At 35.4% G+C, this 16,847-nt stretch overlaps 2 protein-coding genes across 2 annotated transcripts; both read left to right on the top strand.

Annotated features, from left to right (window-relative positions):
* Window positions 1-1,328: 1,328 nt before the first annotated feature.
* On the top strand, window positions 1,329-3,238 carry LOC135193704 (uncharacterized). Its single transcript, XM_064217384.1, has 3 exons — window positions 1,329-1,690; window positions 2,338-3,162; window positions 3,194-3,238. Exons 1-3 carry the CDS (start codon window positions 1,508-1,510, stop codon window positions 3,236-3,238), a joined length of 1,053 nt encoding a protein of 350 aa, XP_064073454.1. The 5' UTR covers window positions 1,329-1,507.
* Window positions 3,131-16,180, top strand: LOC113402949 (uncharacterized). Its single transcript, XM_026643330.2, has 15 exons — window positions 3,131-3,307; window positions 3,981-4,863; window positions 4,941-5,101; window positions 5,187-5,321; window positions 5,403-5,629; window positions 9,741-9,849; window positions 10,111-10,272; window positions 10,800-10,939; window positions 11,380-11,499; window positions 11,840-11,973; window positions 12,217-12,361; window positions 12,644-12,884; window positions 13,349-13,508; window positions 13,591-13,774; window positions 15,029-16,180. Exons 1-15 carry the CDS (start codon window positions 3,250-3,252, stop codon window positions 15,167-15,169), a joined length of 3,000 nt encoding a protein of 999 aa, XP_026499115.2. The 5' UTR covers window positions 3,131-3,249; the 3' UTR covers window positions 15,170-16,180.
* Window positions 16,181-16,847: the final 667 nt, after the last annotated feature.

The raw sequence follows: 16,847 nt of genomic DNA, 5'->3' as shown, positions 1-16,847 counted from the left end.
TATAGTAGAAAACATGATTATTAAATTCATTTCGTGCCTTTAGACCAAAATTAGACAGACCAGATATGTTTTTCCGTTTACTAATAGTGGATGCCATCAAGGATCAATAATGGTATATTTAGTTCTTATTTCAATATTTGTGGTAGGCCTTTGTTCAAGCCCATCAAGATACGTACCACCCACTTACCAGATATTCTAACGCCAAGCAACAATACTTAATACTGTTGCGTATGAGTGAGCCAGTGTTACTATAAGCAACGGGGACATTACATCATAGTTCCCAAGGTTTATGAAGCATTAGTGACATTAGGAATGATTAATATTTTTACGGTATCAATATTAATGGGCAGTGGTGACAACTTACCATAAGAGGGGTAATTTACCCGTCCGCCATTTTAAAAAATAAACTAAAACCATAGCTACCCTGCTCGTCTTCTCTAGTCGTAAGGTCATGATATTTATAATGTTAGATATCTAATATTATTAAAGTTTTTTTTTTATTTTCTACAATATGGTATGTTTACAAATTGTAAGGATAAGGGATACTTTGTTGGTTCATAAAACAAAACAAGTAAGGTTAGTTTTTGCAATATCCACTGTTTAAAAATATCATAAAAAAACTTCTTCTCTACTCGTAACTCCCTCGTGATTGGCTTTCAGGATTTAATTTAAATACAGGAGATGGAACCAAGTAGCGCCATCTCTTAACATACTGTACAGCGAACTAGACAGACAGTCTCACCAAATCGTAGAATAATGAAACACTGTCTAGCTAATAATTGTTTACATTTCATATATCTTTAGATATATGTTTTTATTGTATGGTGGATAAACTACTTATGGAACTTTTATATTAAATATATATTAGGGCTAAAATTGATTCACGCTCTCGCTAGCTTTAAAAATGATATGCGAAGTATCCTTACATCAATTCCTTATTTCAATCGAAAAGAAGTATTTCTTAAATTTTTCATACAACGTCTAGGTACTTATTTTTTATTCGAACAAGAAGTTTAAGCAATGTAAAGTATTATTAATAAAGTCGAAATAATACGAGGAGAAACAAAAGGAAATATCGAATAATCTATAGCACTAACTCTATATCACTCAAGGTTATGTAAGGATTTTATCGATTAAAAAAATATATATCGTTATAACGAACAAAATCTGTTTGAGCATTTAAAAGGTTTGCTAGAATAAAGGAACCCATATATACACGATCTCTGTAAACATTACATTCTAAGATAAGAATAATAATTAAAGGAAATTTCTGAACGAACCCGGTCAATGTCAACTGTAAGAGACAAATAATTTCACTGACAGTTTATTTTCAAAAGTTGTATTAGAAAGAGCGGTTCGTATGACTGTAATGTTTTAAGTGCATTGTGTATGCATAACATAAAAGCAACAATTATCACAGTTAGAAAATAAAATGAATTGTTAAATTTATTGTTAAATTGTGGGCTAGGGATTTTTATATAGTTGCATTAAAATTGATTATATAGTTATGGCTAAGTGGAAGTTATGCCGTCAACAATTTGGAGATGAGCAATTTGAATTCACTGAAGGTGATGAAGTTAGGATTGGCAGAGGATTGGATAACACAATTACACTTTCAAGTATAGTAATATCAAGAAATCACTGCTTAATAAATGTCAAAAGAGATGAAGTTACAATCACAGATCTTAAGGTTAAAAAGAATTTATATTATTTTTTTTACAATATGTTTAAAATAATGAGCTCTACTTTTTACATAAAAAAAAAATAAAAATAGGTAGTCCTCTTAAAATACGCAACACTGCGGTAAACTAAAATCCATCACATAAATTCTAAGTAAACAAAAAAATGGAAAAATAAAATTGTGGATGTAATGTGTATATATTGCTTATAATTATCCTTAAAGTTATTTCATTGTAGATGATGAAAAGAACAAAGGTAAAAATATATATAATACAATAAATTATAAACTAAATTTCAACAACGTAAATAAATAAATACTACACTGTACATGCTGAGAGAGTTTTTAAGTTAGTTTTTATTGTTAAATATGTGTTAAATATATTATTGACAAATATGTGCTTAAATTTTATTTAAATAGCCCATTATGAACATGGTGTTCAAATAAAAGAGTATAATTGAGAGAAACTTCTAACACATGTGTTAATTTTTATCATTCAGTATTAATATTTTTTTTCTTAAAGTTAAATTGGGACTACCCTAGTGGTATAATCTATTGGATAAGAACAAATTATCCAAATTGACAAATATATATACAAACCTGAAAAAATGTTTAAATTAATTCTTTGTTTTCAATTTGATCATTATTATTTCTTTCAGAGTTCTAATGGCATATATGTTGGGCTTAAAAGGATACCACCGAACATTCCATATACATTATCTGAAGATGACCTGATAGGTTTTGGATGGACAATTGGAGCTCCATTGGTAAAAATCATGGATTCAGAAAAATTTGTTTTTAAGTTGATTAAGACTGTAGCTTCTATTGTTAGTCGTATTCATTTTCAAAGTAACAGCGAAGAAGACATAGAAGTTGATAGTTTCATATCAGATACAAAAGAATATAAACCTGTAATAAAGAATGAGGAATCACCAAATACCAAAACATTGTTACAATTAAAACGTAAATTAAATGGTGACAGCAAGAATGATGATATAATTAACATTATATCTGACAGTGATAATGAACCAAAAGCACAAGAGTGTTTCAGTAAAAAAATTAAACTTGATCCTATAATAGAGGACTTAACTAAAGACAATATAAAAACTGAAAATGAAGACTTACAGTATGAAGCATTTAATGTTAAACAAGAATACTTGGGATATGATGATGATGAACCGATTCAGATTGATAGTGATAGTGACAGTGAATCTGAACAGTGGTTTTTAAGGTTATCACAGAGTTCACCTGGAAAACCATTTACAAAAATTGAGCAAAATAGAACAGATAAATTGGATACGAGCATTGAAGATAGTTCATATAGTCAATTGGATGACATTATATTTAATAATATTGATAAAGATAATGATGAAGAAGACTTTATTGATGATATCATTACAATACCACCTCAGCTTCCAGAAATACAACCTATCACTGAAACAAAAGAAGTAGAAAAAATCATTGAAATAGACATAATTGATGGAGTGAGCATTGAAGATAATACTCATGAACTAGAAGAAGCAGTTGTTCCTATACAACAATGTCCTCATACAACAATAAAAAAGGCTCAAATGATAGAACCTATGGTTAAACCAATAAGAAGAAAATCACATTATCATTCTACAGAAAGTATGTTTTTTACTCTATTTAATAATTTAATATTTAAAGTATCAGCAATGTCACATTGTCTTTTGTTTTAATATAATAATGAAACAAGGAATGTCCCAAAAATATGTATTTTTATAAAATAGAATATAATTAGCACAAGCTAAGTTGCCCAATCTAAAGTTGGCATGTTGGCAGTTGAGCATCTTAGTCTTGTGGGTTGGTAGGGGGTGACAGATTTAAATTGAGATGTGCTATTTTATATTAGTTCCAAAAAAAATGGTTTGATTTATATTACTGTACGTTTTAACTAAGTTATGTAGAATTATTTAATGAATCCTTTTAGAAAGTAATGAATTGCTATCTTAATAAGAGTGTGTTTATATGTATTACTCAAATGCAATCTGTAACCAGCTTTGCATGTATAATACAAGGATTTCATCACATGCAATTTTTTAGCCAGTAAGATGCATTTACATTCGATGTCAAAGCTCAAATATAAAAAAGATAATTCAATGATTGACAATTTTTGTCCCACCTATGTTTATAAGACTCATGATTATGAGAAAAACCAATACTTTGACCTTTGTCTTTTAATATTTTTTGATATAAGATTTCTAATACATAAGATCTGTACCAATTTTGAGCTCTATGCGAATTATAAAAAGTATTTGTAATTTTTTGTCATATGTTATAGGTAAATCAAAAAGCAAATCAAATGATAAGAAAAAATCCAATAAACATTCATCATCATCTTCTTCGAAAAAATCCATATCCAACTCACAAAAAGAAGAACGAAAAAAGAAACTCAAAGAAATTGCAGACAAAGAGAAAGAAGCAGACGATAATAACAAAAAAATTACAAATAACACAAATAAGGTTGTAAGTAATGTTAAAGTTACTACGTCTAACCGAGGCGCGTTTTTAACAGATGTCATTAAGGCCACAGTAAAACCTATGAAAAGAAGAAATAGCCAAGAAAAAGAGAAGATTAAGTCACCAACACAAGAATCGAAAATAATAAATGAACCCTTGCATTCTCAAAAACTTGTAGACAAAAATGATGGCAATGAAAAATCTGATACAAATGAATCAATAACTTCAACTAAAACACCCAAAGAAAAACCTAAAGAGAGCAAGAAGAGTAAATCACAATCTAGTACTAAAACATCCCCAAAAAGCAGTGAATCAGACTACAGGATTCCCGCTAGAAGCTTAAAACCTTTAAATGATAGTAAAGAATCACAGTCTGGAAAGCCAGTATCTAAGGTTGAGCCTCTTCCTCCTAAGAAGCCTGCAAAGCGTGTTCGTTTCTCGAACGCTGAACCTGTAGTACACTTGTTTCAAATTGAACCTGGAAATAAAATGAATAAAACAAAATTAGTTAAAACGAGATTGCTAGACGTTAGACAGAAGCCTATATTCTCTTTAGAAAAAATAACTCTTATGAAAATCCTTCGTTGGAATCCTCAATGGTTATATGAACAAATAAACACAGCAGATCCACCTCCAATTCTGGGTCACAATAATCCTCCTATGGCCATATTTCACTCTTTTGACAGCCACAGACAATATATAGGGTATGCTATATTTCAAAATAATTATTTCTACCATTTAAAGAACCTGCGATTATGTAATTGATATTTTAATTTTACAGACTTGTCGGAGATTTACTTCTGATGGAAATTTGGGAATGTATAACACAGGCATATATGAGAATACGAAATCAAAACAATGGACTCCCATTAAGAATTGAGTCATTGCCGCCCGTACCTCCCCAAGAACGATACTTTGATTTATTTAATTTGAGTGTAAACAGTGCGTTTGAGTTTTTACATAATATGACATTATGTGATTTCAATATTTCAAAATTTTATTAATAATAAGATTGTATCATTTTCAGTTTCACTGCCAAATTCAGAAATGAAACATTTACCGAGAGCGGGTGAAATCATGATGGTCGAATTTGGACCAGAAAATGCAAAAATATGCAGATTTTTTTTCGTTCATAACGTACGATGTCTGCCGTCTCCGAAAAGTAATATATATATTTATGGACAACTTTTTCTTATTTATTGTTGTTATATAAAATTTTTACAAACTAACTTTTTCATTTCAGATAGCAAAACTTTCAGCTTATCTCTTTATGCAACATTTACTGATAAAATGATGTACTTAAAATCCGGTGAACTTGTGATAGGGCGGAATTTAGCGTATATTAATAATGAATTAACGCTATTTGAAGCTATGGAATATTTAGCTGGCTCTCCGCTTAGTCAAGCAATTCTTAGACCTCAAACCTGTCACTACCCTGCATATGACACTATGATGAATATGAATACACAGGTAATTTTTATTAATATTAATTATCGCTTCCTGCTTCACATTTTTAAGCTATACTTATAAAATCGTTTGTCGCACAACTAAAACTACTGAGTCCAGAAAGTTGAAATTTGGATCTTGAGTTTGTTTTTTAACTTGTTCTAAAAAAAGGATTTTTTGAAATTTCAACTTCCATTCATAATGGAAGCACTTTTTTTTTGTTAGAAATTTTACCCGTGAGAAGCCATTAAATACAGTATTCATTATAATTCGAATTTGGTTGAAACCCACACGATACATAATTTTAATTTTTAGTTTTATTGTTAGATAACATTTTTTATAAGTTAGCAAGTAATTCAGCAATAATCATCAGTCAGTCAAAGTGACTGAGTATTTATCACCCTACTTCCTCTTCAATGAACCGATATATCCGGTGGATATTACACGCGGTCCTAGACTATTATATCGTTATAAACACAAATTAATCACATTAAAATTCAGAAGTAATACTTCCTTCTTTTATAAAAAATACATCTAAACTCTAGTCCTGTTATATAATAATATAATCATCATTACATAATATAAAATAAAGTGCTTTCCACTGTCTGTCCCTGTGTATGCTTAGATCTTAAATTTAACAACGGATTTTGATGCGCTTTTTGTTAAACAGATAGATTAATTAAAGAGGAACGGTTATATGTATAATAAATACACATTCATTCTGTAGTATATTTAGTGGTAGTATTGCACCCGTGCGAAGCCGGGGGGGGGGGGGGTCGCTAGTATTAAATAATCGGAGTATTTATTAAAACCAACTGAAACGTCGAGAATGTACAGACGTGATGTACTAAATAATTTATTTCGTTATAACTATATTTCTAATTCTATAATACATTTTAACCCACAATGATTATTTTATATATTTCTTCTTTGATACACCTTATCAATACACATTTTTTTGTATTATTTTAACATTTTACTGTATAGCTATTTATCGTGCTATATATATGTTGAATGACTATTTAATTTAATTATGTTAAGCTCAAAGAAAGGAAACGCACATTGAACGTAAAAATAGGTCTCAACGCTCTGTGGTCACTATAAAACATTCAAATTGCGAAATTCGTGTTATGACTCTTATAGACACACCATTGATGACTGATGAAAATCATTCTGTTATTAAAGCACTTCGACCTACAACGAACATAGCAATCCTTTATCCACAAAAAATACAGCCATCAGTCTTTGTCGTAATAAATGTTCCTTCTTCGACACCCTGCCATACCTATAAGAAAGTTTTTAGCTATCTAGCTCGTGCAACAGGAATATATGAAATATATGAATAGAAAGGAAGCTTCGAAAGAAGATATTTCTGCCATACCCGATCGAAAGCCTTCGCTATACCCAAACTGACCGCTAATGCCTCCCCCTTGGTCTCAAATTCTTCCGTCCATCTATGTGTAAATTAAACTAGAAGATCACCGGCTGAGCGACCCCGCCGGAACCCGTACTGGCGGTTGCTAATGTGCTGGTGCTCCTCTAGGTACCGCAGGAATTGGCAGTTTATAATGGACCCCATTATCTTAAAGAAAAAGGAAATAATTACTATAGATCTATAATTGAACGGGTCTGAGCGGTTACCTTTTTAAGGATCGGGTGCACCAAAGCAGGAATTCGGGACGACGCCTAATGCGTACGCTGGATTGCCTGAAAAGACGCGTTACAACCGTTGCCAACTCGGGAGCATATGTCCGTAGCAGGATCGGAAGGATGCCATCGGGTCCACTCGACTTATGAATATCCAAGAAAAGAAGTGCTTAAGGAACTATACTTTACCGGAATTTAATCTCCGGCATCGTGGTATCACACCGCTTCATACCGCGTAACTTTCCTCGGTCATCCAGAGTTGAATTAGACGCAAAGAGAGCGCCTACATCACCATCCCTGTGCAGAGATGGAAAAGAAGGCTGTCAGAAATTCCTTAAGACAGCTTTTGTGAGAGACTAGAACGCACGTGTTCCTAAAGACAGGCGCACTAGTCTTTCGCCAATTCTATCAATGTGCTCCATCTTTGTCTTAGGAATGACGTTTTTGAAGGATCTAAAGGCAGAGTTACATATATTCCTTTCTGAATGCGCTAGTATTTACATCGCAAAACGCCGATGCGTTAGCGCAGACTTGGTTGCTTTCTCGCTTTCGGCATGACTCGGTTTTGCAGAAGCGATCAAACGAATGCTGGGACTTGCCACCGATGGGCACTGCAGAACACAGAATGAACAGTTCCATGCCCTGAAGCACCACACCGGCGACAGAGACAGTAACAACGTCCGGATCATCCAGCGAGAAACAAATCTGCGAGACAGTGATCCGACGATCCCAGTAATCGACGGGTAACCTGGTGACCGTCCGGATAATAAGTCAGCAGAAAGTCCAACAGCAAAGGTGTATGATCCTCCACATCCGGTATTAGCTTATGGCGAGGTGACCAGTTATGTCAAATATGCTAAGGCAAAGTCAAGAACAGATCAACCCGCATGCTCGATGAGTGCGTGCCATTTGGCGTGGTGTAAAAAAAATCTGTAAGAGCAAGGCCAGTTCATAATGATAGTGAACGGTGTTCAAGTTGGAGATCAGTCCCCTTATGTTTCAGATGTCCACAGTGATGGTGAAAGTGGTTGCCTTACGACGCCTGCCCCGCTTGCCACGAACTGTGGCGAGCGCAAAAGTGCGCAAGTAATGTGATAAAATATATTTTTCAAAGAAGAGTATAATGCAAACAGCTGTTACAAAAGATCCTTAAGAGCTTTCCTCGCTTTAACAATTATAATGCATTAGACAATATGAACTATGCAGCCCCAAATCCTTGATATATATCTATGTTATCTATAGCAATTGCAAATTTGTATGATCCGTCCAAAGCGTAAATTGTCCAATGAGATACTTGTGAACTATCCCAAGCAATTCACGTCGCGCAACACGATCATTTCTCTCTAGTTTTGAAAGGATCTAAGTTATGACAACGTGTTTAGTACCTTGTATTTTAGATTTCATAGAAACGTTTTTTCAATTCACAGAAAGCATCTCTACAATCTGATTCCCAGATGAAATGTTTCTCGTTTCTCTTCTGTTTAACGATGTAATGGTTATGCTATATATGTATACAGTTCAAGAAATGAACATAATTTCCCATAGTTCTTCCGGGTAGGCCATTGCAGTAGGGCCTTTATTCACACACAGAGTCCGTTTTTTTGGACTCATTTTCTATTTGGCGTCACAGATCCGATTAAAAACTTTCTGCTTATTTGCCTGATTTTCTTTAAAGCATTGACTATTAACCCCATAACATTGCATTCCAAAATTGCGGTGGTAAATAGCATGACGTTAAACTGCCCTAATCCATTTCTAATTCTCGTATTAACGTTGTCTTTTCCTTATCTTTTGGTACTTTGGTACTAACCACATTTTAAATTAATCGTGAAAAAGCATTTCATACCAACCATATCAACCATTTCTAAAGTTTCATCTATTCGAATCAGGAAATAACTGTCTTTCTTGTTTTGTTCAACATCCGGTCGTCCACCAAGAATTTTGTGTTATCATTATTTTTTCTTTACAAGGACTACCGGTGATGACCACGGGCTCGTAGACGGTTCGATTATTCCGATGTTAACCATATGCTTGATAATTTTTTTTAATTCTATGTCCTTGGACCATGGTAGACGGCAAGGTCTTCTTCCGCCATTACTATATGTTGCAAAGATATCTCCAAATTTTATTAAATAATTAATGTATGTGTTTAACCTCTGTGAGTAATAAGTTTTCCTTAAATGTATCAATTAGAATGAAAGATGACCTTTAGCTATCGAGTCGACTGGTTTTGGCGTAGATTTATTTAACCATTTCACGTAGTTCACTGCCTGACACCTACTTGCGCAGACTTTTGTTCTTTAAGCGGTTTTCTTCTGTACAACTCATTAATTACTCTTGTGCGTTGCTTATTTCGTCATTAACGATGTCCTTTCGGTATGATTACAGCACAAGTGCCTGCTGTGCTAGAATTATATATGTCAAATAACAAACTTTATCGGCCATAGGGTACTGTCATTTAATTTTAATTATATACTTTTTATTACAGTGGACAAATACTTTAAACCCGAGTCAAAAATTAGCAGTTAGTCGTTCTGTATCCGCAGCACTCGGTGATGAACCCAGCTTACAAATGGTACAAGGACCACCAGGAACAGGTGCATTTATTTAACAATACTATAATATAGTGATCATAATAGAATAGTAAAATATAATAATACTCTATTCCCGTATGTATAATAAAATTAATGTACAAAGGAAAATATGTACATATATAACAATAATTTGTAAGTTCGACAATAGTTGAGAAATTTAATTATACTATTTTTTTATTATTATTTAAGTTTATAGCTTTGCATTTATATATGAAATAATATAGTTTTTAACTGATATATTAATTTAAATTTTCTATATTACAGGGAAATCGAGCGTTATATGTGCCATCGTCATGACTTACTTCTACAATGCTGTGAACAAAAGACATCAGGACCGCGGCAAAATATTAATCTGTGCAACGAGTAACGCCGCCGTGGACGAACTTGTAATCAGGTTGCTCAACATTAGGCAAAGTTTACCAAAAGGTAATTTTATTTCTAGAGTAACGACCTACCGAATTACTTTTCGGTGCTTCGCGATAGATGCTACATTCTGAACCAGTGGTAGATTTACATTGAATATAATTCTATAAAATGACGATTCAAAATTGCTCGTAAAAGCATACCCGAATAAAGTATTTTTGATAAACTATAAATTTTTAATGCGTTCAACGTCAGTCTAGTTGATATCTTATAAAACCAAGTGGATCCGGTCAAAATACAGTTTTGGATTTTACTTCACTGGAGTGAAGTGATCGAGGTGCCCTTTAACGCCATTGTGCGTGAAAATACGTCTCGCGCAGTTTTCTAGTTTCTCTCGATAAGGAGTAAAATATTTTTATTAACCATCAATAGTCAATTCCCCTGAAATCTGGCATCGTCCCATATAATAATATTGTTCAATCGGACGTCAATGAATCAATCGTACATTCATAAAAGACTAAACGAATACATTTAACGGGATATATCGTCGTAAAATGAAAAAATACTTATATACGGGTCGTGCGTGGCAGAGGAGCGGTTCCGCATGGTGCGCGTGGGCCGGCTGGAGTCCATGCACGCGCGCGCGCGTGACGTCAGCTCGCAGCAGCTCGCGCAGCGCGACGCCGCGCGCGCGCGCGCCGACTGCGCGCCGCCCGGGCGCGACGAGGAGGTAACGATAATCGGTGCCGTAAGTAGAGAGTTCAATCGCGCCATTATGTGGTTCATAGGGGTTGCATAGAAGAAAGATTGATTTTGTAATTTTTTAAGCCTACATTAAACTTTTCGTCTGGAAGCATTTTTAATGTGACCCAGTGTTCGAGGTGTCCTGCGTGGAAGACGGAGTTTTGTTCAAGGTGCGACCGCTGTACTGCGGGCTGTACACATAGACTCCGTTCTATGCATGCAAGAATAATTACAACTCTCAACAAAAAATAAACTTATGTTCTTGTCTACGATGTATCCGAACCACGTTGGAGTTGTTATTAATTATACAATAATTTATTGAAATAATTTTATATGCTCGTAATACTTACTCTCGACAATAAATATAAATCATATTTTACTGTATTACCGGACACGTATAAATTGTCCAAAACGTTTTGCCACTAGATTTCGCACCTAGAAGCGAAGATAAATATGTGGAAAACGCAAGCCCGAGACGCGAAGGACCCCGTGCGAGTAGCCTACTGCCAGGGAAAGGTGGCAAATCTAGCTGAGAGGATAAATTTGGTATGTCACTACTCCGTTTATTATCAAATCACATGCCTTGTAAATAACGCGGCAAAGCAAGCAAATTATATCTTAGATTTTCTCGCATTATTTAACAACTTGCAGGGTGACGCCTGCTCTCTTTGTTTTATTACCCTAAGGATAATCTGTGAATGTATTTCTTTTGCCGGTTCTTCTCAGATCCGAGGTTCTTACTCTTCTTACTTCCGAACCGGTGATAGATTTTTGACAATATAACTCGTCTATACTGAATAAAGATTTGTCTTTAACGACTGTAGGATACGCTGCGGTGCATCACTCTAGCCTAATATAAATAATAGTGTACCATATGCGCGGGCAGTTGCGCGGCGGCGGCGGGGCGGACGGGGAGGAGCTGCGGCCCGAGCGCCTGCTGCACGCCGAGCGCCGCATCATAGACTGCGCGCACATCATCGTCACCACGCTCGCCAGCGCGCACAACTACAAGATGAAAGGGTATCGCCGCCTTACTACTATGATGATACTACGATGTACTAATACTTGTGATCGAGGGGTCGTTGATTGTTCGTCTGCTAGAATTAAAAGATAGGTAATCCAATTCCAATTGCGACATTGGAATTATTAAAAGCAATTGTTTGTTACAATATATTCGGTAGATATAAGTTACGTACAAGAAAGTAGTATAGCGTGTACTTTTTATAAAACGGTATCGATTAATAAGTTTGTTTTATATTTCAGTTTGAAAGGTCGCATAGCCCTGTGCATAGTGGATGAAGCGGGGCAAGCGATCGAACCGGAAACGCTCATTCCGCTGACGCTGGACGTAACTCGACTCACGCTTATCGGAGACCCGCAGCAGTTGCCCGGTTTTATCTGCTCACAGGTGAGAATCCGCTCGCTACGACTTAATCCAAAATACTTTATAACGTCATTTTTAAATAGTCTTGACCGTTGGTAAGGCTTTGTGCAGTCCTGGATGGGAACGACATGACTCGCCAGTCATATTACTGGCAGATAAACTGTGTACTGCAGACTTCTAGGATATATGAGCACTAATATCGGCACAAGGCATAACATCTTGTATCCCACTGTTTAATTGTTCGAAAGAACGAACCGTGCCTCTCCTGCCTGCTGTCCGTACGACAACTGTTGCCGTTCCCGCCAGCGCGCCAAGCAGCACGGCCTGGGCGAGAGCCTGTTCTCGCGCCTGTCGTCGGGCAGCGCGGACACGCGCGACGGGCCCGTGGTGCTGCTGGACCAGCAGTACCGCATGCACCCCGCCATCGCGGACTACCCCAACCGCGCCTTCTACGGCGGCCGAGTGCGCAGCGTGGCGCCGCCCCCGGCCAGCCTCGACCTGGCGCCCTACACCATGCTCGCCATCTCCAGCGGCGACAAGGGGCAGGGTTTGTGTCATCATACTGATATTATGCGCACAAGCTTTTTTAATTGTTTTTTCCTGATCCACGCACAATCTACTAATTATATCGATATATATTATTTTAACTTTAATTTTAAATGTTTTGTGGACATGAAAACTACCGTTAGAGCGTTTTATTTTGGAAGAGTTTAATACGACTACGATATCGAAAAAAATATATACACGTATACCCAAATACGACTCTAAATGTAACGTAAGATTTGCTTGTCTTATTATTTGAAAAGCTAACATGAAGCTAAATCTTAATTTTTCACCTGAGAAGCCTGAACTATTATAAAGTTTAAAATCAATTAACGAATTTATGAATAGATTTTATCTTATGTAACTAAAAGTTACAAGAGTAGTGAAAGTGACAATGTACTTTAAATGAAACCATTTTCCTAATATAGCTCGCCGTCGATAAAGCCCACACATCTGCTCCCTCCACAGTTCAGTCGGGCGCGAATGAGATGGAGGCGTGGGGCGTGGCGCGAGTGGCGGCGGCGCTGGCGGGCGGCGTGCGCGCGCGCAGGCTGTCGCTCGCAGTCATCACCCCCTACAGCGCGCACCGCGACCTGCTGCGCTCCTGTCTGCGCGCGCTGCAGGACCCGTGCGTACCGCCGCCGACCTCACCACCCGCGGAACCCACGGAACCTAATGTCGAGTAACGCAGACGACTTATCTCGCGACAGGTCGGAGAGCCCAGTGGAGGTGAACACGGTGGACAGCTTCCAGGGCCAGGAGCGCGACGTGGTGGTGGTGTCGCTGGCGCGCAGCCACGGCGTCGGGTTCCTCACCGACACGGGCCGCATGAACGTCATGCTGACGCGCGCAAGGCACGCGCTGCTCGTGTGTCTCAACCCGCTCGCCCTCGTGGTACGTTGCTACTCTTTTGATATTCACTCTCTATACCCAAGACAGCGACGTTACGATGTTATCGATTTTACGGTGATCATGCAAAAAATGGAAAAATACCCCAATTCGACATCGTACATATTCATTGTTGTACATATAAATGTCTTATGTAATTTTAACTTTCGAACAATGTTTCGTTATTTTATTAAAATTTTAGTCAAATTTTTACACCACTTGCCATGTCAATGTTAAGTTATTTAAAATGTTGCGTTGGAAAAATATTTAAGAATTTTCAACGAAATTCTGCAACATTTGTATCCACTAATCCGCAATGAAGCAGCGTGTGGAATAAGCTTGACACCTTCTCCTCAAAGGGAGAGGAGATCTTTGCCCAGAAGTAGGAAATTTACAGATTGTTACTGTTTTCCTATTACATTATTTATCCCGAATACATCTTCTATGGGTTTTATTTTCAATTGTATAGAAAATAAAATGACATACGAATCGTAATAAATTACTGAAATAATTATAATGTATTGGATACACACACAGTTCATATAAAAATAAAAACTTTTAGTAAAATACTAATATCGATTGTCATTCATAGTAGCCATAAATTTGACGGTGCTTACGATTTCTTGAGTAATTTTACAATCAAATTTTGCCGTCAAAGCTTGTAGTCCAACTGTAGCATGATACAAAAATTCTACATAAACATTAACCTAACCTTTAAGGACACTAGGAGTCTAATTATAAATGGTAACTAAATTATGAGTTTCTAATGAATACACTTAGGATTTTTTTTTCAATTTAATTTAATTGGTAAGTACCTAATAAATGCGTGTCACCTGGTTCTGGGGAAACAATGATACAAAATAAATTGAATTGAGAAACTCCTTTTTTAAAAGTCCTTAAAACGTAGTCATATTTTTTTTATATTCGAAAAAATTTAATATAATATAAAATAAAAACAAAAACTCAAAACTTTTAAGCCGATCTATACGTGTACCTATAAGCAGTTTACTTAGAAAATAGCTATGTGTAATACATAAGCCATGTGTAGGTAGAACAATTTTGTTATCAATACATTCTAGACGGCAATCTGCTTGTGTATGTAGTGTTTACAGAAATTAACTTACAACTATTTTTTTATGGGTTCAATTCCACTGAAATGTCGAAGTTAGGGTATTACATATCTGCACAATTTAAAATCACGAATAGTATTATTTATTGAAATATTTTTTATAAATTTACAGTGATCGTTTTCTGTTTCAGAGAAATAATCAATGGCAGACTCTAGTTGATGACGCACGAAACAGAAGAGTTTACAAAACACTTCCAAACAAAATATGCCTACACGCGTCGGCTCGGTCAATTTCCAGTGCAGAAGTTCTGAATTATGTTACAAGTCCGTAAATACTTTACTTACATTACCCGTAAATAAGGGACACGCCTCTTTACTAAAATTTTGTGATTTCTAATCAACTAAATTAGTTTTATGGCATTTATCATATACATCGTGCCACCATAGCTTTACATTTAATTTTAGTACTCGTCAGTAATTGTAAGGTAATACATAATAATACGTCAACAATACCTTCCAGTAAGTTAGTAGTAATGTAATATTTGAACATACCATTTAAAATGCTTAACTAATTCAGAATAATAATATAACCATACTTGTTTACAAAAAATGAATACCAAGTTAGACTCTATGTATATTTTATTAAAAACGAACCAGTACTGCCTCAAGCAATTCCAATAACATTTAGTTCTTCTCATCTAGAAATAACAATAATGATGCTCTCGTTCCACTTCCCCTAAAATTCCTACAGTATAGCCTATTTCAATCGAAGACAGAGTAAACATAACAAAACTTGGATTGATATATACCATGCGATTTACTGATAGTTCTGCTACATCCTAAACTACAATTAGTTCTTCATTCAAAACATTCCTTAATGAATGCTACAGATAATTCAAGATCTCGACACATGCACGTCAATGAATGAAACCTCAATTCTATATAAAAGTTTTTCTACTTCTGTTGTGATTGGAATAGGCTTTACAAGTGCTTTGAATGTGCACCTGAGCTCAAGCAGGCCAGTTATACAGGCTAGCATTTAACAATTACATTATTTTTAATTCATATACAAATATTTGTTTAAGTATGTATGTAGTTAACTAGTATGTAACCACCAGTGAAAAAAATACAATTTTAGCGTAACAAGACAATAAAGTACATTTACATATGATACATGTAACGCGAATATCCAAAAAGTATCCTATAACGACTAGAGTTAATTTTATATTTTGTATAAATATGTACTTTTTTTACAAACGTTTGAAAAAATTGGATTTTCGTAAGAAATAAATTGTTACTTACGTATATCGAGTAAGTAATGTAATGGCGATTTAATATAAATAATATAAGATGTAATCTATGAAGTCTTCTTATGTATATATATAAATATAAGTTTTGGTGTTAGATAGTGTCTAACGTTGTCGTTGTTATTTTACAATAAAATTAAAAAAAAAACCGAATAAATTCATTTAAAATCAAGTATTAGATCTTTGTGTATTTTATTTATGTTCAATGTTACAATCTTACCAGAAATATTTTTAGACGAGTTTCCATTTACGGTCCATCACGATACTTACGCAACATTACATATACAGTTCAGTACGTATTTGTCGAAGCTCAAAGGCGCCTCAATAAGTTTGCCGAACGCATTTAGGATAGGATCCAGCCTTGATCTTTTGTTGTCTTAAATTAATAATTTCAGATATCTTTTTCATCTAAAAACATTTAAATTTCTGGTGAATTATTATAAAGGCAGGGCGATAGTTTTCCGGATGTGAGGCGTCATCAGTCTTGAGCAAAACGGACTCGGTCTTGATCGCGACCACCACTGCTGCTTGGCCAGTCAGTACGTGGCTAATTATTAACTGGACTAAATCAATTCGTATTTAATTGATATTAAACATGAGCAAATCATATATCAAAATGGTCGCCAGCTATTTCAAGCAGAGAAAAATGACTAATTTTAGGAGTCTATTCTGGCCAAACTATCAAGGAACTCAGTACTGGGAT

The sequence above is a fragment of the Vanessa tameamea genome, chromosome 16, assembly GCF_037043105.1.
Source record: "Vanessa tameamea isolate UH-Manoa-2023 chromosome 16, ilVanTame1 primary haplotype, whole genome shotgun sequence".
Taxonomy (NCBI): Eukaryota; Metazoa; Arthropoda; class Insecta; order Lepidoptera; family Nymphalidae; genus Vanessa; species Vanessa tameamea.
This window is presented reverse-complemented; position numbering and strand designations above follow the sequence as displayed.